Source organism: Chiloscyllium punctatum, chromosome 48 (genome assembly GCF_047496795.1).
Source record: "Chiloscyllium punctatum isolate Juve2018m chromosome 48, sChiPun1.3, whole genome shotgun sequence".
NCBI classification, from domain to species: Eukaryota; Metazoa; Chordata; class Chondrichthyes; order Orectolobiformes; family Hemiscylliidae; genus Chiloscyllium; species Chiloscyllium punctatum.
Window position 1 is genome coordinate 26833655 of NC_092786.1, and position 23117 is coordinate 26856771.

Below are 23117 nucleotides of genomic sequence, written 5' to 3' on the forward strand. Positions count from 1 at the left end.
CCAGGGCTTTTGCATAAAGAACGAATGCTCAAGTTCTGAGGGCATAACTGAACATTGCATTCATTGTGCTGAATTCTCCTTATGCAGAACACAGGAGGACTCAGGTATGCAGGTTGCCTTGGTGTTTGTTTAGACAGCCTCAGTCTTAGAGTGGCTTAACAGATCGAATACTCAGTCCCAAAGCTAATCTACATCTCTTAAACATACAGAAAATCATGACCTTTATAACCCTGTGATCACACACATGTATGTTGTTTACATTTCTTTCTTGGTCTTTTTGTTATTCCTGTATACAGGAATCAGTATACTTTCTAGTCTGTTCCCAAGGCTCTCACAGGTCTTAGGATGTACAAAATTCCTCTTCAGTCACATCTGTTGGCATGGAACCTTAAGGTGTTCAAGATTTATGCCTGCTAAAAGGTGTCTTAGAGTACTAGTCATCCTGCTCCAGTTAGAACCCCATTTTATAAAATCTTATTTAATTCTCAGTACACATTAAGGAGGATTATATCATATCTTACAGTGAAGCAAGCAGCAAGATTGGACTATTTCATGACTACTGCACTGCAAAGTTTGGAGTTGATTTGAAGTCAATCTTTTCAGAATCAGTAGAGTTGCAGCATAAGCCTTGGGTGCCATTTGAATGAGTGTCATGTTCCTACTTTTCTCTGATTATACTGAAGTGATTTTTCAGGCAGCGAGAACGTATTGTGGAAGTTTCACTGCAGGGGATGTAGAGCTTACTGCAACCAAATCTGTACCTCCTGCTGCATTGGCAATGTTTTCAGAACTGACTGTTCCTCATTTGTTCAAAAATGAACTTCTGAAATTTAAAAGCGTAAACCTGCATCTTTATTAACTTAACATGTGAGGAATTTTTTTTTTAATAGTTGGTTCTCTGTTTTGAGGACGTTATGAAACACATTGTAGCTGACGATTATGAAATTACTGGGTTTTTTCCCATTTTTGAAAACAAATAAGAAATATACATTTGATCTTTGAATATTCTCCAGTTCAATATTGCTGGTTTCTCCTGTGAGCAAGCACTTTGTCACTTTAGGATCGTTACCTTTTACTGCTCAATATCTGGTTGTATGATAACTCATGTTACATGAAGTATGTGCTGTAATATCAATTTTCCAATCAGCCAAATGGAAAGCTGATGAACACTTAGAGAGTGTACAGATAAGATCTTTCAAAATGGTACTAGGTACCATGTAGAGCAATTAGAGAAGCCGTGATTGTCCTTCTTTGAACAAGAGAAAGTTGAGGGGAGATTCAAATTATTCAGGGTTTTACTGGCATAGATGGGCAGAAACTATATTTAGTAGCAAGACACTTGGTAAGTAGAAGGCACTAATTTAAACAATGAAGGGAAATGAGGTTATGTTGGAACTGTATAAAACTTTAGTTAAATCATAGCTGGAATACTGTGTACAGTTCTGGTGATGATGTTTCAGGAAGACTGCGATTACAATCGAAGATGCAGAGGTTTATGAGGGCAACGTTATTGAAGCATGCCTGGAATGGACAACATTATCCAGTGTAACTTCACAGATAGTCTGAGAGAACTTTCTTTGGAACAGAGGAAGCTGGAGTGAGGTATAGTTGAGGTGTATAAAATTATGGAGGGCTGAGACAGATGGGAAGGAGTGATTCTATTGGCATTGAGGTCAATAACCAGGGGGCATAAATTTAAAGTATTTATTGAAAGGGTTAGAAAGAGGGTTATTGAGGCAAATCTTTATCATTCAGATGCTTTGCAGTCTACAACTCACTGTGTGAACTTGTGGTAGAAGCAGAAAACATGATGTGCTAGAACATACAGAGCCAGAGGTGCCAGAGCACTTTGAGATGCTTCTTTTGGAAGAGTTATTAAACCAAGTCCCATTTATCTTCTCAATGGATGTAAAAGAAATACTGGTTCAAAGAAATGCAGGAGGGTGAAAGATTGTCCTGAACAATATGTCTCTCTTATTAAGTATCGTAAGAAATGATCTGTTCACCATCACATTGCTGCTTTTGGGCTCTTGAAGTGTACAAAATTGCAGCCATGTTTCTAGCATTGCAATACTTTATAAATGTTTCATTGTCTGTAGAGCACCTTAAGATATCTTGAAAGATGCCATGAAAACGTAGGTCTGCCTTTGTTTTAACATGCAGTAACATCAGCCTCCATTTCAGATACCAAAGAGCCACTTCAATCTGTTGAATGCTGTCCTGAAAGAACAACAAAGAAGAAGCAGTAGTAATGAAGTCCAGTACTTAACTGACCAGCAACTGGAGGAGATTGTGCAGCAGACTCCTGACAATGATATCAAGGACTTTGAAGATTTGCAAACCGGTAATTCTCAATGATATTTTGAGTAAAAATTCATTTTTTCAATTGTTCACTTCCTCTTTTGTATTGTTACGTCAGTGCCTTTTTCGTTATTTGTCAAATAGAAACTATTAAAGCCCAAGTTGAACAAATTACCTTTCCAATTGGAATCAGCACTGTGCAAAAACAATCAAATTGGAAATCCTACTTATCAATCCACTTTCCATCCGTGGACTCTGAGGCTTCTTCACATCTGCCTCAGTGCAGGAATTCCAATTGGCAACAGCATAGATAGGTCATGCAGAAACTATGTCCTCCCTTTCTGGCACTAGCTGCTGTATTCCAGTAGTCAAGATTAAATGTCCCAAAATGACTCATTGTGTGCATAACTGAATGTGAATGTCTTGTTGTATAAGTGATAAGAGTGGGTATGATAAGAATGTAAGTGGCAGGGGAGTAAGATGTCAGGATGCTGGATAGGGAAGATGGCAAAAGGGTCTGATGAGTCGGTTTGAGGAGTAGTTGCAAGGTGGTCAAGGAGGTCTAGAAGGGAGACGTGAATGTCAGGTGTACTGTTACTCAAAGGTTAGAATGAGTTTTTATTCATCTCATATTTCCTCGATAACTATTAGCTAAGGAAATCTAAACTTCCCAGATAATTCCTATGGAATTCCTACAGAATCCCAGTTGTGTTTTCAGAGGCATTCTAACACAATCACTGGGGAATAGGTCTGGTCTCCAACTGTGTGGAAACTGGAAGATCTGAGCTAGTGGGCGGTACGGTGGCACAGTGGTTAGCACAGCTGCCTCGCAGCGCCAGGGACCCGGGTTCAATTCCCGCCTCAGGCAACTGACTGTGTGGAGTTTGCACATTCTCCCGGTGTCTGCGTGGGTTTCCTCCAGGTGCTCTGGATTCCTCCCACAGTCCAAAAATGTGCAGGTCAGGTGAATTGGCCATGTTAAATTGCCCATAGCCTTAGGTAAATGTAGGGGAATGGGTGGGTTGTGCTTTGGCGGATCGGTGTGGACTTGTTGGGCCTGTTTCCACACTATAAGTAATCTAATCTAATAATAAGTGAGGGCATAAGATAACCAACTCACTGTTGCCTCATTGTGCCATCGTTTGGTTCGCAGCTTTCTCCTTCCTTATTGAGACAGGAGCATTGCTGCATTTTCCAGACACCAGCCATGGTCTACGAAACCTCTACTTCTTGGATCCAGTGTGGTTATCTGAATGCTTGGCGAGAATTATCAATGTCAAAGCTTCACACGTGCTTGCCAAAAATGGAATAATACAAGTTACGGAGCTGAGAAAGTTGCTGATTGGAACTGGCTTCACAGAGCAGACTGAGGAGCAATATTTCCAATTTCTTGCCAAGTTTGAGATTGCTCTTCCAATTACCAACAACAGGTAATTTGTTTTCTGATATTTTAAAATGCTTATTTTGGATTTCAAATTACTTTATAGCTACCTCTTCCAGCCGCACAACCCTCTAAGGTAGAAACAGAAAGTGTTTTAAAAACCCAGGTCTGGCAACTACTGCAGAGAGTGAAACAAAGTTAACATTTCAAATCTCTTCCATCTGGCCTCAGCCTCATGAGATCTCTGGCATTCCTGATTTTAACCATTCCACTATTGGTGGCCATGTCTTCAGCTGCTGAGGCCTTAAGCTCAGAATTTTTTTTCCTAATCTCAATGTCTTTCTAATTATCTGCTTTTTTATGATGTTTCTTTAAAAACCCTTATGAAAGTTGCAAATTAGGTTTTGTGTGTCTGTGACAAAGGTGAACTTTCCCTCTTTACCTTCTGAAGCTTTTGACAGCCTTGACCATGCCATCGTCCTCCAACCTCTCGACACTGTTTTCCAGCTGAGCAAGACTGCTCTCACTTGGTTCCATCATTATCTATCAATCGCAGCCAGACAATCACTTGCGAAGGCTTCTCTCTCTGATTCTGTACTGTAACCTCAGAGTACCCCCTGAGCATCTAATACTGGTCCTTCCTTTTTCTTACCTACACCATGTTCCTCTATGGTACGATCTGAAATTGTGTTAGATTTCCCTTGAACACTAATGGCAGTAAGCTCAACCTCTCCATCACCTCTTATCTCCCATACAGTGTCTAAGTTATCAGATGCTAATGTGAAATCCAGTAGTGAATGAGCTGAAATACCTTCCAATAAAACATTGGAAAGTCTGAAGTAATCATTTTCACTTGCTGCTCTAACCTCTCTTTCTGAACTACCTCTCTATCCATCTCCGTGGCAACCGTCTGACATGAAACCACTCTCTATGCAACCTTGCTGTCACAATTGACCCTGGGATGAACATCCAACCTTCCTTCTGCACCATCACTAAGGTTGACTGTTTCCATCCCCATAATGTCACCTGACAGCATTGTGCCTCAGCTTGTCTGAGGCTGAAACCCTTTTCATTACCTCGATATCTGACTATTCAAATGGTTTCCTGGCTGATTTTATACATTCCACAGACTTGAAACTACAGTTAATCCCAACCTCTGTTGGCTGCATCTTAATGCCAATGTCCTATTCCCCTGTCAACCTTGTGCTCATTGGCCTATACTGGGTCCTGCAGTGATTGTCACAGAGACATGGAGTCATAGAGATGTACAGCATGGAAACAGACCCTTTGATCCAACCTGTCCATGTCGACCAGATATCCCAAACCCATGTAGTCCCACCTGCCAGCACCCGGCCCATATCCCTCCAAACCCTTCCTATTCATATACCCATCCAAATGCCTCTTAAATGTTGCAGTTGTACCAGCCTCCACCACTTCCTCTGGCAGCTCATTCCTTACACGTACCACTCTCTGTGTGAAAAAGTTGCCCCGTATGTCTTTTATATCTTTCCCCTCTCACCCTAAACCTATGCCCTCTAGTTCTGGACTCCCCAACCCCAGGGAAAAGACTTTGCCTATTTATCCTATCCATGTCCCTCATGATTTTATGAACCTCTATAAGGTCACCCCTCAGCCTCCAACGCTCTAGAGAAAACAGCGCCAGCCTATTCAACCTCTCCCTATAGCTCAAATCCTCCAACCCTGGCAACATCCTTATAAACCTTTTCTGAACCATTTCAAGTTTCACAACATCTTTCCAATAGGAAGGAGACCTGAATTGCACGCAATATTCCAACAGTGGCCTAACCAGTGTCGTGTACAGCCGCAACATGACCTCCCAACTCCTGTACTCAATACTCTGACCAATAAAGGAAAGCATACCAAACGCCTTCTTCACTATCCTATCTACCTGCGATTCCACTTTCAAGGAGCTATGAACCTGCACTCCAAGGTCTCTTTGTTCAGCAACACTCCCTAGGACCTTACCATTAAGTGTATAAGTCCTGCTAAGTTTTGCTTTCTCAAAATGCAGCACCTCACATTTATTTAAATTAAACTCCATCTGCCACTTCTCAACCCATTAGCCCATCTGAATAAGATCCCATTGTAATCTGAGGTAACCTTCTTCGCTGTCCACTACACCTCCAATTTTGGTGTCATCTGCAAACTTACTATCTGTACCTCTTATGCTCGCATCCAAATCATTTATGTAAATGACAAAAGGTAGTGGACCCAGCACCGATCCTTGTGGCACTCCACTGGTCACAGGTCTCCAGTCTGAAAAACAACCCTCCACCACTACCCTCTGTCTTCTACCTTTGAGCCAGTTCTGTATCCAAATGGCTAGTTCTCCCTGTATTCCATGAGATCTAACCTTGCTAATCAGTTTCCCATGGGGAACCTTGTCGAACGCCTTACTGAAATCCATTTGGATCACATCTACCACTCTGCCCTCATCAATCCTCTTTGTTATTTCCTCAAAAAACTCAATCAAGTTTGTGAGACATGATTTCTGATGCACAAAGCCATGTTGTAATGAAGTCAGCCAAGTGGACTTTATAAATGGAGTTCCCTCATTGGGGTTGTTAATCTGGTCTAGTCAGGGAGCTCTGGCTGACAGATAAAAACAGGAGTGTCAGACATCCTGTTCACTCTTGGAGTTGGATCCATGTCATGGACTCTCCACGTGGAAATATGGGGTGACTTAGTAGTGGGATACTGCCCTCTGTGGAGTTATTTCAGTGGATGAGAGAAAAACACGCTGCTGAAGAAATTCACTCACAAAAGTCATCTTGGAGTTGAGATGAACAATTCTGGCATCATGCTATTGTTTGGGAAGTTTGACTTGTTAGGTCCTGTCATTGAACTCTCGATCCAGTATGTGGAAAGAATACGTTATCATTTCCAGGCAAATGACATTAGACCACTTGAAAATCAACAAGTAATTCTCTTGACTGCTTGTAGAAATGCAGCGTTTTTGGTTATTACGTTCCCTGAGGCACCAGATAATAACACCTTTTCAGAGTTGACGAATTTAGTTAATGAATATTACAACCCCATAGCCTCCTCTCCTTCTGAAACACCATCAGTTTTAATCAGCAATCCAAGAACCAGGGGAATCCGTGTCGGAATTTTTGACTAGGTTAAGGCAATTAGCATAAACATGTGACTTTGGTTTTTAACCCTTAATGACATGCTGAAAGACCACTTAGTATGTGGGATTAATGATGTAACCATACAAAAACACCTATTAGCTGAAGCCCAACTGGACTTCAAACAGGCACCACAACTGGCTTTATCATTGGAAAATGTGGCAAGTGAAGTATATGAATTGCAGGGAATTCCAAAGGAACTGTACACCCTAGCCAGTCCATCTGAGCTTGGGGAACACCACTTGAGTGAAGACAATTGCACAACCTTGCTTAGGAAGTTAAAAATCTCACAACACCAGGTTATGATCCAACTGGTTTAATTGGAAGCACACTAGCTTTCGAAGTGACGCTCCTTCATCAGGTGATTGTGGAGGGCTTGATCCTAACACAGAATTTATAGCAAAAATTTACAGTGTGATGTAACTGAAATTATACATTGAAAAATTGATTGTCTGTTAAGCCTTTCGTCTGTTAGAATACAGTGATAGTTTCACTTCTTTCATGTGTAAATCACAAAACCTTTTTTTTAAAAAAAGGTTAGGAAGGTATCCTTAACAGAGGGTCTCTTGGTCAGCCCACAGTAAAACTCCAAAACAAACTAAGCCTCAGCCAAGCAGTTAAAATTTTCTTCAGGATCCAGACCAGCAAGCTGCCAATATGTGGACTTGAGACAGTAAAAGAAATCCATTAGACCTAATGGAGTAAGAGAACCCATAGGCCAGTAACCAGGCTAGTGAACACCCTGGAAAGTCCGCCTACATCTGACATGGAATGGTTAAATTGCTTAGCAACATCAAAACAATCAAAACAAAGTTAAAAATCACACAACACCAGATTATAGTCCAACAGGTTTAATTGGAAGCACACTAGCTTTCGGAACGATGTTCCTTCATCAGGTGATTGTGGAGGGCTTGATCGTAACACAGAATTTAGAGCAAAAATTTACAAAACAGAAGTCCGGCTAAATGATCTCCTGGTTCGAATGAAGGTTGATACCAGTGCAGCTGTTTCAGTGATTGCAGAACCAGTCTTTAACAAAATTCACTCTGGACCCCAACCCTTAAGTTTACACAAGACCCTTGGCTAGATTGAGAACGTATACCAGGGAACTTTTACAAATTAAGGGGACAACTTCAGTTCTGGTCTGTCATGAGAAGTAGCTGGTTCAGTTACCACTGATTATTGTAAAAAACCCCAAGCTTAATGGGACAAAATTGGTTGAGAAAGATTCATCAAGGTTGGCTCAACATTTCTCAGTAAGAAATGGTTGCTTGATTGAAGTCCTAATAGCATACCCTAAAGTCTTTCAGGAAGATCTCCAGACTATCGAAGGAACCAAAGCCACCTTGCATGTTGACCGGGAAGCAATTCCATGACTCTGCAAGGTCAACCCATTTGCCTTACAGTCAAGATAGAAGCAGAAATCAGAAGGCTGGAAAGCGAAGGGATTATCGAACCAGTCCAGTTTGCGGAATGAGCAGCACCAATTGTATCGATTGTTAAGCCCAACAGGTCGGTTTGCCTTTGTAGGGATATTAAATAAATCGTAAACAGCTTTTCGAAACTGGATAAATACCAATTCCCTCGTATAGAGGATTTATACGCAGAGCTGGAAGGAGAGCTCTCCTTTCTGAAGCTGAACATGAGCCATTCATATTTACAATTGCCATTAGATAAGGATTCCCAGAAGTATGCTACAATTAATAGCCATAAGGGTTTGTACCAATACACAAGACTGCTATTTGGAGTACTGTCAGCCTGTGCAATTTTTCAGCAGACAGTGGACAACATTTTACAAAGTGTACCCAAGATCACAATTTATCTGGATGATATGCTAACGGGGAAGAACAATAAGGAGCACTTAGAGAACTTGGACATAGTCCTTGGATGTTTCTCCCAGGCAAGCATAGGCCTTAGAAGGGAAAAGTGTGTGTTCCAGGCTCCCCAAATAACTGTCTTGGGTTACAAGGTCTGCAAGACTGGGTTACACCGTTGGAAGATAAAGTGGGAGTGATCAAATCTGCCCTGGCTTTTATGTCCAAACCGAAGCTTAGGTCTTTCCTTGGGCTGGTGAGCTATTACAGAAAGGTCATACATAACCTGGCTTCCATCCAGGCACCTTTAAATTAATCCTTAAAAGGTCAGCCTTGGAGATGTTCACATAGCCAAACCATAGTCTTCAGAGAAGTGAAGAAATAGCTATCATCCTCCAAGATGTTGGCACACTATGATCCCAAGCGAGATCTGGCATTGACATGTGATGCCTCCCCATATGACATCAGGGTAGTATTAGCTCATAGGTGGCCAAATGGAGAGGAATGCCCAATAGCTTATGCATCTACAACTTTGGCTAATGCATAGCGTAAATGTGCCCACATAGAGAAGGAAGGTTTGGCGGTAATATTTGCAGTTAGGATGTTCCACAAATACTTTTTACAGTCATAAATTTGTATTAATAACGGATCACAAATCCCTGCTAGGCCCACGTAAAGAGAACACGGCAGTACTGCCCATAGCTTCAGGATGAATTCAGTGGTGGGCTGTAAATCTAAGTGCAGATAATTACAAGTTGGAACACAGTACTGGAGGCCAAGTAGCAGATGCATTCAGCCACCTCTTACTCACAGATACACCATCAGTGCTACCACTGGAAGACTGCATAATAGTTTTAAATTTTCTGGACGCATTTCTAGTCACAGCTGACAGTATCAGATCTTGGATGCAGAAAGATCTGGTTCTGGCAAAATTGAAACATCTGGTGGTGATGTGGGAAACCAAAGAGCAGCCACACCCAGAATTGAAACCTTTTTGACCCTGTAGAGACCAGATCACAGCAAAGGACAGCATATTACTATGGAGAACAAGAGTGATGGCCATGAGCAAAGGTCACTGCCAGATACTGACTGAAGTCCGCCAGAAGTTTCCAAAATGAATATGTTGACAAAAGTTGTCTGGTGCTAAGGACCCATTGGTGGGCAGTACCCAGAGTGCCAAAAAAGACAAAAATTACTGCCAGCAGCTCTCCCACATTCATGGGAATGGCTGATAATCCCTGGATTCGGTTACATGTCAACTATGCAAGTCCTTAATGCTCTTAATCATTGTGGATCTTCATTCAAAATGGCTGGATGTGCATAGAGTTCATTCATCAAACACAGGAATAACAGAAAAACTATATGCATCATTTGCAATGCGTGGAATCCTGGAAATGTTGGTCACAGATAACAACAGGCCATCATTTACCAGCAGGCAATTTGAGTATTTCCTAAAACCGAACATCCAGACAGCTCTATAAATTCCATCAGCTAATGATGTGGCAGAAAGAGCAGTCCAAATTTTGAAGAAACAGCCTATTGCTTCACGAGATACCAAACTGTCCCAGTTCCTGTTTAATTATTGGACCACCCCTCATGCGACAATCGGGACAGCACCAGCAAAGTTGCTAATGGGAAGAGGACTCCACGCCAGGTTAAATCTGAACTTCTGGGACCTTTTGGGAGGGTGAAGTGACACCAGGAACGCCAATGATAGTCCCAAGACTCCCCTAAATAAGAGAGATTGTTAACTTCAGGGGACGTTTGGTATAAGAACCATGAGAATGGCCCTACCGAGGCATAGTTGACACAAAGTCAGTACCAGTGATGTATAAAGTTCAGGGAGGTGCAAGGGTCCTGAACAAGCACGCGGACCATATGAAAGCTGCAAACGACACAGGAGCAAAACCTGTCCACTCTTCGACTGCCCTTTCTGACTGTTCCAGAACCCATGGGTTCTCCCTCTCCATCAAGTTTTGGAGATACCTTGTGACCTGAGATGGACAGGACAGATATCACCATTTCAAAGCCTTTGCTGTCTGAAAAAGAGAATGAATTTTATTCTGAGATGCTCTGGCTGCACAGGGCGAGCTACAATGCATTGCACATCACCCATATCAGAGATAGAGTTGGTGAAACCTAAACCTTGTGCTGAAATGCCCCAGGAAGAGTACAAGAGAAAGAACCCACATGTTTCTTTGGACTCAGAGGGCCTATCCTCTGAATTCTCACCCACAACTCCCAGCTTTTTACTTTCATTCTTAGGATGGTGGCACTCCTGGAGGGACCAGCATTTGTTATCCAATCCTTTTAGTCCTGAAAATGTGGTGAAGAACCTTCTTGAACCACTTCACATGATCGTTTTATCCAGCTGAGTTGCTTGCTGAGCTACTTCAGAGGGTAATTATAAATCAACAAACTTAACGTTCGAATCAAACAGATGCCAGACAGAGTACAAATGGCAGGTTTCCTTCTCTCAGGGACATAGTGACCCAGCTCTTTGATTTATGCCAGTCCTACATTTTTATCGACCCAAACGTTTTATTACAGATGTTTTAAACTGAAACATAAAATTTCAAATTACTATTGTGAGATGTGTCCCAGCTTGCCTGGTTTGTTGGTGCGGTAAGATCGAAAACAGGAGCAGGAGTAGGCCATTCAGCTCCTTGGGCCTGCTCTGCCACTCAATGTGATTATGGTTAATATTTAACTCATAGAACATAGAACATAGAAGAATACAGCGCAGTACAGGCCCTTCGGCCCTCGATGTTGCGCCGATCAAAGCCCACCTAACCTACACTAATCCACTATCCTCCATATACCTATCCAGTGCCCGCTTAAATACCCATAAAGAGGGAGAGTCCACCACTGCTCCTGGCAGGGCATTCCATGAACTTACGACTCGCTGAGTGAAGAACCTACCCCTAACATCAGTCCTATATCTACCCCCCCCCCTTAATTTAAAGCTATGCCCCCTTGTAATAGCTGACTCCATACGTGGAAAAAGGTTCTCACTGTCAACCCTATCTAACCCCCTAATCATCTTGTACACCTCTATCAAATCACCCCTAAACCTTCTTTTCTCCAATGAAAACAACCCCAAGTGCCTCAGCCTTTCCTCATAGGATCTTCCTACCATACCAGGCAACATCCTGGTAAACTTCCTCTGCACCCGTTCCAGTGCCTCCACATCCTTCCTATAGTATGGCAACCAAAACTGCACACAATATTCCAGATGCGGCCGCACCAGAGTCTTATACAACTGCAGCGTGACCTCAGGACTCCGGAACTCAATTCCTCTACCAATAAAAGTCAGTACGCCATATGCCTTCTTCACTGCACTATTTGCCTGGGTGGCAACTTTCAGAGATCTGTGTACATGGACACCAAGATCCCTCTGCTCTTCCACACTACCAAGTATCTGACCATTAGCCCAGTACCCCAACTCAGTACGCTGTTCCAACTTTCTCCCCATAACCCTTGATCCCTTCAGCCCCAAAGAACTGTATCTAACTCCTTAAAAAGATTCAATGATTTGGCCTCAACTGTTTTTTGTGGCAGAATTCAATAGGCTCACAAGTCAGTGAATAAAATTCCTTCTCATTTCAGTTCTAAGGCCTACCCTGTATCCTTAGAGTGTGAGCCCTGATCCAGGTTTCCAGGTCATTGCAAAATCCTTCTTGCATTTATGAGACCCCTCGTGCTTCTAAACTCCAGTGAATGTAGTCTGAACTGATGCAATTTCTCTTCATATGTCAGTCCTGCCATCACAGGAACAGTCCTGTAACTCCCCTCATTACACTCCCTTAGTAGTCAGAGCATCCTTTCTCAGATAACCACTATGTTTCCTCCTTTCCAACTTTGAAAACTCAATCCATTTGGCTGTAGTAACATCATACATGCACAAATTGCGAAGTTATGTAAAATGACCAGCTTAATATAAATACAAGATATTATATCAATTTTTTTTTAAATCTAAAGGAAATAGAGTTTGAGCCACTAATCTTTATGCAAAGTAGTCGTGAATGTAATTCAAAGAACAGTAATTATTGCTGGTTGATGTGATTGTACTTTTCTCACCAGTTACCTCCTCCCACATCTGTTGCCATCAAAGCCAGGATTCGAAATCAGTTACTTGCGGGGCAAGAGCACCAACACCATCCAGAGACTTTTCAAAATGAACTTTGTGCCCGTTGGCTTTTGGCAACGATTTATTACACGCATCTTGATTAGCTTGGCAGAGATGGATGCCCAGGTATGACCTATATTGCCAACTTAGTCATAGAGATAGAGATTTTCCAGCATTGTTGGCTGGTTGTACTTCCTTCCAATATGACATTGGATTTTATGCAGGAATTTAGATGTTCCGAACAGTTTTCTTAGAATGTAGAATAATACAGCACAGGACCGGGCCCTTCGGCCCATGATGTTGTGCCAAGCATGACGCAAAATTAAACCAATTCCTTCTGCTTACCCTTGATCAGTATCCCTCCATTCCTTGCTTAGTCATATGCTTATCTAAAAGTCCCTAAAATGCTCCTAAAATTTTGCCTCCTCCATTACCCCAGCAGTGCATTCCAGACTCCTCCAACTCTCTGTGTAAAAACAAACTTTCCCCTCACATCTCCTTGGAACGTTTCCCCCATCACCTGAAATGCATGGCTCCAAAAAGAGAGTATGAGATGGATCTGGCAGATAAGGGTAAAGATAATACCAAGAAGTTCTATAGCTAAATTAAGAGTAAAAGGGTTGGTAGCGAGAGAATAGGATCCTTAAAGACCAGCATGTTGGTCTGTGTGTGGAGCCAAGGAGATGGGGAAGATTTTTAATGAGCATTTCTCCTCCATGTTTACTGAGGTCAAAATCATGGATGCTAAGGAAATCAGGGAAACAAGTAGGAATGTTTTGGACTGCATATGTATTACCAAAGAGGAGGTGTTTGCGTCCTTGACGCACATTAGGATGGATAACTCCCGGAGGCCTGATCAAGTCCATCCTCGGATGTTGGGGGAGGCTTGGGAAGAAATTGCAGAGGCTCTTGCAGAGAGTTTTGTTTCATCTTTAGCCACTGGTGAAGTTCCGGAAGACTGGAGGGTGGTCAATGTTGTTCCATCCTTTACGAAAGGTAGCAAAGCCAAGCCAGGGAACTACAGGCCAATGAGCCTGATATCAATGGTAGGCAAGTTGTTGGAGAAGTTACTGAGAGACAGGATTAACCAACATTTGAATAGTCAAGGTCTGATTAGGGATAGTCAGCATGGATTTGTGTGCAGGAAGTCATATCTGACAATTCTTTTAGAGTTTTCAAGAGATAACCTAGAGGACAGATAAATAGGGCAGTGGATGTTGTCTTCAGTGGACTTCAGTAAATCCTTTGACAAAGTCCTGCACTGCAGGCCAGTCATGAAGGTTAGGCCGCATGGGATCCAGGGAGAGCTAACTAATTGGATTCAAAATTGGCTCGATGGTAGGAGGGTGATGGTTGAAGATAGATTCTCAGACTGGAGGCCTGTGATTAGTGGTGTGCCACAGGGGTCGATGTTGGAACCTTTGTTATTTGTTATTTACATCAATGATCTGGATGTAAATGTACAAGGTATGATTAGTAATTTTGCAAATGATACAAAATTAGGAGGTATTGTCGATAGCGAGGAAGGTTATCAAAAATTACAGAAGGATCTTGATCAGATGGAGAAGTAGACTGGAGATTGACAAATAGAACTCAACAGAGATAAGTGTGACGTGTTGCACTTTGGAAAGTCAAACCAGGGTAGGACTTATACAGTAAGTGGTCAGGTCCTGAGGAGTGTCGTGGTGTTTGAGGGACCGAGTACAAGTACAGAGTTCTTTGAAAGCAGCATCACAAATAGACAGGGTGATGAAGCCAGCGTTTAGCATGCTGGCCTTCATCGGTCGAGGCATTGAGTTTCGGAGTTGGGACATTACGTTACAGTTGTGTAAGTCATTGGTGAGGCTGCATTTGGAGTATTGTGTACAATCTTGACCACTCTGTTATAGGAAAGACATAGTTAAACTGGAAAGAGTGTAAAGAAGATTTACAAGGATGTTGCCAGGACTGAGCGGCACAGTGGTCCCTCACAGCGCCAGGGACCTGGGTTCATTTCCCTCTCAGGCAACTGTCCTGTGTGGTGTTTGCACATTCTCCCCTTGGTTTTTGTCGGTTTCCTCCCATAGTCCAAAGATGTGCAGGTTAGATGAATTGGCCATGTTAAATTACCCAGTGTTGGGTGAATTTGTAAGGTAGGGGAATGGGTCTGGGTGGGGTACTCTTCGGAGGGTCGTGTGGACTTATTGGGTCAAAGGGCCTGTTTGCATACTGGTAGGGAATCTAATCCAGTCGGCCTGAGATATAGGGAGAGGTTAGCCAGGATAGGACTTCATTCCTTGGAATGTAGGAGAATGAGGGGTGACCTTATTGAGATGTATAAAATCATGAGGGGCATAGATCGGATGAGTGCATGTAGTCTTTTTCCCAGAGATGGGGAGAATTGAAAGCTTGAGGCATAGGTTTAAGGTAAGAGGGGAACAATTTAAGTAGGATTTGAGGGGAATTTACTTCACGCAGAGAGTGGAATGGGCTGCCAGAGAAAGTGGTTGAGGTAAGCACAGTAACGACGTTTAAAAAACATTTGGATATGTACATAGATGGAAAGGGCTTAGTGGACCAAATGTGAGCAATTGGAACTAGCTGAATGGGTGCCAAGGTCAGCATGGACCAATTTGGGCCGAAGGGCCTGTTTCCATGCTGTACTATTCTATGACTCCATTATTTGACATTTCCAGTCCAGGTAAAAGATTCTGATCATCAACTCTTATTTATTTAAGTGAAAAGCACAGTCTACAAAGTCATAATCTGTCATTTGTTTATGTCTCATCCGTCACATCTAATTGTCTGTTGATCATCAATTGTCTGTCATTTGTAATGTAGATAAGACCGTAGGATGGCCATAAGGCATTGGAGTAGAAGTAGACCATTTGAGTCTGCTCTACCATTCAGTGAGGATATGTTTGAGCTGATAATCCTTGATTTTACTTTCCTGAATTTTCCCCATAACCCTTGATTCCCTTAACGATTTAAAGGCTTTCTATTCAGCCTTGAATATACTTAATGACCCAGCCTCAGTAACCCTTTGCATTAAAGAATTACGCCGGTATGTAAAGTGAAGACTTGAAAACCATCCAGAATCTCTGCTCCGTTGTTTTTCCTTCTCCTTACCCACACATTTTCTTTCCCTGTTCCTTCTCTCCTCCATCACAGCCTCTCTTTCCTTTCCAACCCTCATTGACCCAGAGAGGGTTTGCCCTTGCTTCTCTCTCCTTTACCCCTCCCTGACTTTTCCCTGCATTCCTGTTTTCTGTCCTCCTCCTCTTTTGGAAAGAAGATGGGGCAGGACGAATAAAGAAGGAAAGGTGGTGTGAAGAGAGAGGCTTGGGAAGTGGATGAGAGGCAATAAGTGAGCAATCATTGATCACTCTCTGTGGCTAACAGTGACCACCTATTGAATTCTCTGTCATTGAATAGCTTGTGTCATTGTTGATTAAGCCAGAAATTCTGATGAAAGGTCCCCTATAAAATCTGCAAGTGTTTCCCATTATCTAGAAAATAGAGGCCACTTCTCTCCAAATTTCCAAAATTAGTTGCTAGTCATTATGCTTCCCAATTAAAGTTAAAATCAAGGTATTAAATCACATGATGTGAAAAATTGAGTTCTCTCCCCTGAAAGATATTGTGACTTTCCTCTTTAAAAAAAAAGTGAAATACTGCAGATGGTTGAAATAAAATCAAAACAGAAAATTCTGAAAGTCTCAGCAGCTCAGGCAATAAAATGAGGCTGCTGGTCCATCAAGCTGTTTCTGGCTCTCAGAAGAGCATCTGTACTTATCCCATAACCTTACCCTTTCTCTGTAGCCCAGCAATGTTTTATTCCCTTCAGTTATTTATCCAATCTTTTTTTAAATCCAAATTAAGTTTGCCTCTACAATAGTCTCAGGCAGTGGATTCCAAGTACAAATTACTTGCTGCATCAAAATGTTTTTACAAGTGTTAGCTTTGGTACTTTTTGCAATCACTTTATATCAGTGCGAGCTAGTTCTTGAAGAAAGTGAAGACTGCAGATGCTGGAGATCAGAGTCAAAAAGTGTGGCACCATAAAAGCACAGCCGGTCAGACAGCATCCGAGGAACAGGAGAGTTGACTTTTCCAGTATAAGAGCTGAAAATGTGTTGCTGGAAAAGCACAGCAGGTCAGGCAGCATCCAAGGAACAGGAGAATCGACGTTTTGGGCATCAGCCCTTCTTCAGGAATTCCTGAAGAAGGGCTGATGCCCGAAACGTCGATTCTCCTGTTCCTTGGATGCTGCCTGACCTGCTGCGCTTTTCCAGCAACACATTTTCACCTCTGATCTCCAGCACCTGCAGTCCTCACTTTCTCCTTTTCCAGTATAAGCCTGATGAAGGGCTTATGCCTGAAACATCAATTCTCTTGCTCCTTGGATGCTGCCTGACCGGCTGTGGTTTTCCAGTACCACACATTTTGACAGCTAGTTCTTGAACCTAATATAAAGGAAACAATATATTTTATTTTCTCTGTCCAGACACTTGATGATTTTGAATACCTTGTCAAATCTCCTCTTATCCTTCTCTTCTCCAAGGAAAAGTAGCCCCAACTTCTCCAACAATCTTCATAAATGAAGTATCTAATTGTCAAAATCATTTTTCACCCACCATAATGCCTTTGCACCCTTCCTAAAGCACAATAATGGAACAATGGGGTGCAGGGAACACTGTGGAGTGCCAGAGACTTCTGCCTTCCTTTCACTTTCAAATTCCCAATGTCAGCAATTTCAAATTGACCCTCACTTGCACTGTGCAACCTGATTGAGAAATGGTAATGAAATCGTTGGTCTCTTAGCATCAAGGTACTTGGTTGCTCTGGTATCCTCTGCTGTAATGGTGGGCTTAGGCACTAGTTCCTCATAATTCAGTCCCGCACAATCCCCCTCAATTGCTAACACTTTCTCCCTCATTATTGATGGTTAATGTGGAGGTCATCCTTTCCTCTCTGACCTTTGTGTTTTTGCGTTTTCCCTCAGCTCTTTGAGAATGAAAAGAATCCAAGACGAGGCAGAACAAATCGGGCGTCAGTTTACAGCTTCACAAGATCACAGCGTCGCAATCGTTGTAGCACTTTCCGAGTAAGAAGAAACCAAACTATTTATTGGCAAGAAGGTTTACAGGTGAACTACGACGGTGGGTTTCTGAGGTAACCACGCTATTAGTTATTGCCTTAATTGATGCTTCTGTAGTCTATAGTTCCTGAAACTCAGTAAGTCCTTGCTTTCCCATAGTGTGGAATCGTCTGAGGTAAACTGGAAGAGGAAAAAAAGTGCGGGAATTAAAATCAATTGCCAATCTGAAACAAGAGATTTCTCAGCAGTCGCATTCATCACTGATCACGTCAATTCTCTGATTGATCAGTGGTTTCCAGGTAAGGGAGTGTGAAGCTATATGTACTGGCCCACTACTGTTCCATGTTGTGGCTCATTGAGCAGCACTTGCCTCTGAGTACTGAAGGTTGTGGGTTCAAGCCTCACTCGGGAGACTTGAGCCTATAATCCAGATTGATCGCGCGGTGCAAAACTGAAGGGTGTGCTGCTCTGTCAGAAGTGACATCATTCAGATGAGCTGTTAAAGCAAGGTGTCCTGGGTATCTGTAATCATACATAATCCCTGGCATTGTTTTGAAGAAGTGCAGTGGAGTTACCCTTGTGTCCTATTCAACTTTTATCTTCTGGCAGCATTTCATCAGGCTTTCACTAAAGTGCTACAAAAATATTTATTGCACAAGATTAGGGCTCTTGGTTTGGGGAGGTAATGTATTAACATGGATTGAGGATTGATTAAAGGACTAAAATAACAAATAATTAACACATCGTTTTGAGGATGACAGTAAGTACCACAAGCCTCAGATTTTCATAATCTATGTTCGTGGTTTAGATGAGAGGGCCAGTATAATAGAAGAAAGTGAGGACCGTAGATGCTGGAAATCAGAGTCAAGAGTGTGGTGCTGGAAAAGCACATATTACAAGTATAATATATCCAAGCTTGCTGCAGGTACAAACCAAATGGAAAAGTAAGCTATGTGGATGCAGAGAGGCTCAAAGCAATGTAGACCCAGTGAAAACTAGATAAGAAGATGGAAGGTGATAGATGAATTAGCATGTGGGGAAATATAAAATTATACACTTAAGTGGGAAGAATAGAAAGTACAAAAATATGACATCAAAATTGGAGGTGTAGTGGACAGCCAAGAATTTTACCTCAGAGTATAAGGGGATCTTCATCAGCTGGGCTAATGGGCTGAGCAATGCCAGGTGGAGTTTAATTTTGATAAATGTAAGGTACTGCATTTTGAAAAAGCAAATCAGAGCAGGACTTATATACTTAATGGTAAAGCCCTGAGAAGTGTTGCTGAACAAAGGGACTTTGGAGTGCAGATTGTTAGTTCCCTGAAAGTGGAGTCACAGGTAGATAGGATAGTGAAGAAGGCATTTGGTATGCTTGATTTTATTGATCAGAGTATTGAGTACAGAAGCTGGAAGGTCATGTTGAGGCTGTACAAGACATTGGTTAGGCCACTATTGGAATATAGCAGGCAGTTCTGGTCTCCCTGCTATAGGGAGGATGGTGTGAAACTTGAAAGGGTTCAGAAAAGATTTATAAGGATGTTGCCAGGGTTGGAGGGTTTGAGCTATAGGGAGACGCTGAGAAGGCTGGGGTTATTTTCCCTGGAGCATCAGAGGCTGAGGGATGACCTTATAGTGGTTTGTAAAATCATGAGGGACACAGAAAGGATAAATCAACAAGGTCCTTTCCCTGGGGTGGGGGAGTCCAAAAGTGGACCGCGTAGGTTTAGGGTGAGAGAGGAAAGATTTAAAAGGGACAACATTTTCACGCAGAGGGTGGCATGTGTATGCCAGAAGAAGTGGTGGAGGGTAGTACAATTACAACATTTAAAAGGCACCTGGATGGGTATATGAGTAGGAAAGGTTTGGAGAGATATAGGCCAAATGCTGACAAATGAGACTAGATTAATTTAGGACATCTAGTCAGCATGGACAAGTTGGACCAAAGTGTCTGTTTCTGTGCTGTATGTTTCTATGACTCTAAATGGTGCCAAACTATTAAATGTACTAAAAGGAATTTAGTTTCCTTGTTCACATCACAGAATAAAGAACAACTCAGCCCAGGAACAGGCCCTTCAGCCCTCCAAGCCTGCACCAACACATTTTGCTCTTCCATATGAAAGCGAGCTTCACTTACAGCACTGTATCCCTCTGTTCCCTTTCTATTCATGTATTTATCCAGGTGTTTCTTGAATGCTGCTATTGTCTGCTTCCACCACCACCTCCGTCACCGTGTTCCAGGCACTCACCACCCTTTGTGTGAAAAACGTGCCTTGCACATCTCTTTAAACTTGCTCCTTGCACCTTGAATCTTGATCCCCTGGTAATTGGCCCAGCAGAGAGCCTTATAGATTAGATTACTTACAGTGTGGAAACAGGCCCTTCGGCCCAACACGTCCACACCGCCCCGCCGAAGCGCAACCCACCCATACCCCTACATCTACCCCTTACCTAACACTACAGTCAATTTTTAGCATGGCCAATTCACCTGACCTGCACATCTTTGGAGTGTGGGAGGAAACCGGAGCACCCGGAGGAAACCCACGCAAACCCGGGAGAATGTGCAAACTCCACACAGAGAGTCGCCTGAGGCGGGAATTGAACCCGGGTCTCTGGCGCTGTGAGGCAGCAGTGCTAACCACTGTGCCACCGTGCCACCCACTATACTTTCCACTCTATCCATGCCACTCACAATCTTTTAAACTTCGATCAGGTCGCCCCTCAAGCTCTTGCATTCCAGTGAAAACAAACCCAGTCTACCCAACCTTTCAACCATAGCTTAAAAAAAACCCTATCACAGGTAACATCCTGGTAAACCTTTTCTGTACCCTGTCCAAAGCATCCGCATCCTTCTGGTAGTGAGATGATCAGAACTGTATGCAATATTCCAAGTGTGGCCTAACTAAATTCTATAAAGCTGCAGCATAACTTGCCTTTCCTTATTCTCAGTGCCTCTTCCAATAAAGGCCTTTTTTTACTACCTTATCTACCTGCACTACCATCTTCAGTGATTTGTGGACTTGCACACCCAGATCCCTCCGTATGTCAATACTCCTAAGGGTTCTGTCATTCACTGTACAATTTCTACCTGTACTTGACCTTCCAAAATGCATCACCTCACATTTGTCTGGTTTAAACTCCATCTGCCATTTTTCTGCCTGTACTTCCAGCTGATCTGTATCCTCTGGCAATCCTCCTCACTATCTGCAACTCCACCAATCTTTGTATTGTCTGAAAACTTACCAATTAGATCAGCTACATTTTCCTCCAAATCATTTGTGTAGATCACAAACAGCAGAGGTCGCAGCTCTGATCCCTGTGGAAAACCACTAGTCACAGCCTTCCCTTCTGAAAAGCATCCTTTTACCGCTACCTTCTGTCTCCTATGACTAAGCTAGTCTGAATCCATCTAGCCAGCTCACCCTGATACCAGGTGACTTTCACCTTTTGTACAGTCTGCCATGAGGGGCCTTGTTAAAGGGTTAACTGAAGTCACGTAGACAACAACAGGCACTTTTCATTCATCAATCCAAAGAGAGGGAATTCATGGAATGCTTACAGGATGGCTTTTTGGAACAGCTTGTCATGGAGCCCACAAGGGAGCAGGCTATTCTGGACCTAGTGCTTTGCAATGAACCAGACTTTATAAAAGATCTTAAAGTAAGGGAACCCTTAGGAAGAAGCGATCATAATATGGTAGAGTTCAGTCTGCAGTTTGAAAGAGAGAAGGCAAAATCAGATGTAATGGTGTTACAGTTAAATAAAGGTAATTGTGAGGGCATGAGAGAGGAACTGACAAAAATAGACTGGAAGCAGAGCCTAGCAGGGAAGACAGTAGAGCAAAAATGGCAGGTGTTTGTGAGTCTAATTGAGGACACTGTACAGAGGTTCATCCCCAAGAAAAGAAAGATTATCCAGGGAGGGATTAGACAGCCATGGCTGACAAAGGAAGTCTGGAAATGTATTAAAGAAAAAGAGAGATCCTATAAAGTGGCCAAGAGCAGTGGGAAATCAGAAGATTGGGAAGGCTACAAAAACAGAGGATAACAAAGAGAGTAATAAGAAAGGAGAGGATCAAATATGAAGGTAGGCTAGCCAGTAATATTAGAAACGATAGTAAAAGTTTCTTTCAATACATAAGAAACAAATGACAGACAAAAGTAGACATTGGGCCAGTTCAAACTGATGCTGGAAGCCTAGTGATGGGAGATAAGGAAATAGCAGGAGAACTTAATAAGTACTTTGCGTCAGTTTTCACAGTGGAAGACAGGAGTAATATCCCAACAATTAAAGGGAGTCAGGGGGCTGAGTTGAGTATGGTTGTCATTACAAAAGAGAGAGTGCTAGAAAAGCTAAAAAGTCTTAAAATTGATAAATCTCCTGGCCCCGATGGGATACATCCTAGAGTTCTGAGAGAGGTGGCTGAGGAAATAGCGGAGGCATTGGTTGAGATCTTTCAAGAGTCACTGGAGTCACGGAAAGTCCCGGATGATTGGAAGATCACGGTTGTAACCCCCTTGTTCAAAAAAGGATCAAGACAAAAGATGGAAAATTATAGGCCAATTAGCCTAACCTCGGTTGTTGGTAAAATTCTAGAATCCATCATTAAGGATGGGGTTTCTAAATTCTTAGAAGAGCAGAGTCTGATTAGAACAAGTCAACATGGATTTACTAAGGGGAGGTCATGCCTGACAAATCTGTTAGAATTCTTTGAAGAGGTGACAAGTAGGTTAGACCAGGGAAACCCAGTGGATGTGGTCTGTCTAGACTTCCAAAAGGCCTTTGATAAGGTGCCACACGGGAGGCTGCTGAGCAAGGTGAGGGGCCCATGGTGTTCGAGGTGAGCTACTGGGATGGATTGAGGATTGGCTGTCTGACAGAAGACAGAGTTGGGATAAAAGGTTCTTTTTCAGAATGGCAGCCGGTGACAAGTGGTGTCCCGCAGGGTTCAGTGTTGGGGCCACAGCTGTTCGCATTATATATTAATGATCTGGATGAAGGGACTGGGGACATTCTAGCGAAGTTTGCAGATGATATGAAGTTAGGTGGACAGGCAGGTATTACTGAGGAAGTGGGGAGGCTGCAGAAGGATCTAGACAGTTTGGGAGAGTGGTCCAGGAAATGGCTGATGGAATTCAACGTGAACAAATGCGAGGTCTTGCACTTTGGCAAAAAGAATAAAAGCACAGACTACTTTCTAAACGGTGAGAAAATTCGTAAAGCCAAAGTACAAAGGGATCTGGGAGTGCTAGTCGAGGATTCT

General features: G+C 42.6%; 1 protein-coding gene across 1 annotated transcript in view; it reads left to right on the plus strand.

The window, feature by feature from the left end:
- The window catches only part of lrrk1 (leucine-rich repeat kinase 1), a 258601-nt gene that overhangs the window by 150784 nt on the left and 84700 nt on the right, over window positions 1–23117 (plus strand). The window contains exons 19-23 of the mRNA XM_072564899.1: window positions 2185–2344; window positions 3455–3731; window positions 12732–12903; window positions 17762–17931; window positions 18017–18156. Of these exons, the coding sequence (XP_072421000.1) occupies window positions 2185–2344; window positions 3455–3731; window positions 12732–12903; window positions 17762–17931; window positions 18017–18156 (919 nt within the window). The remainder of the gene's footprint in view (window positions 1–2184; window positions 2345–3454; window positions 3732–12731; window positions 12904–17761; window positions 17932–18016; window positions 18157–23117) is intronic.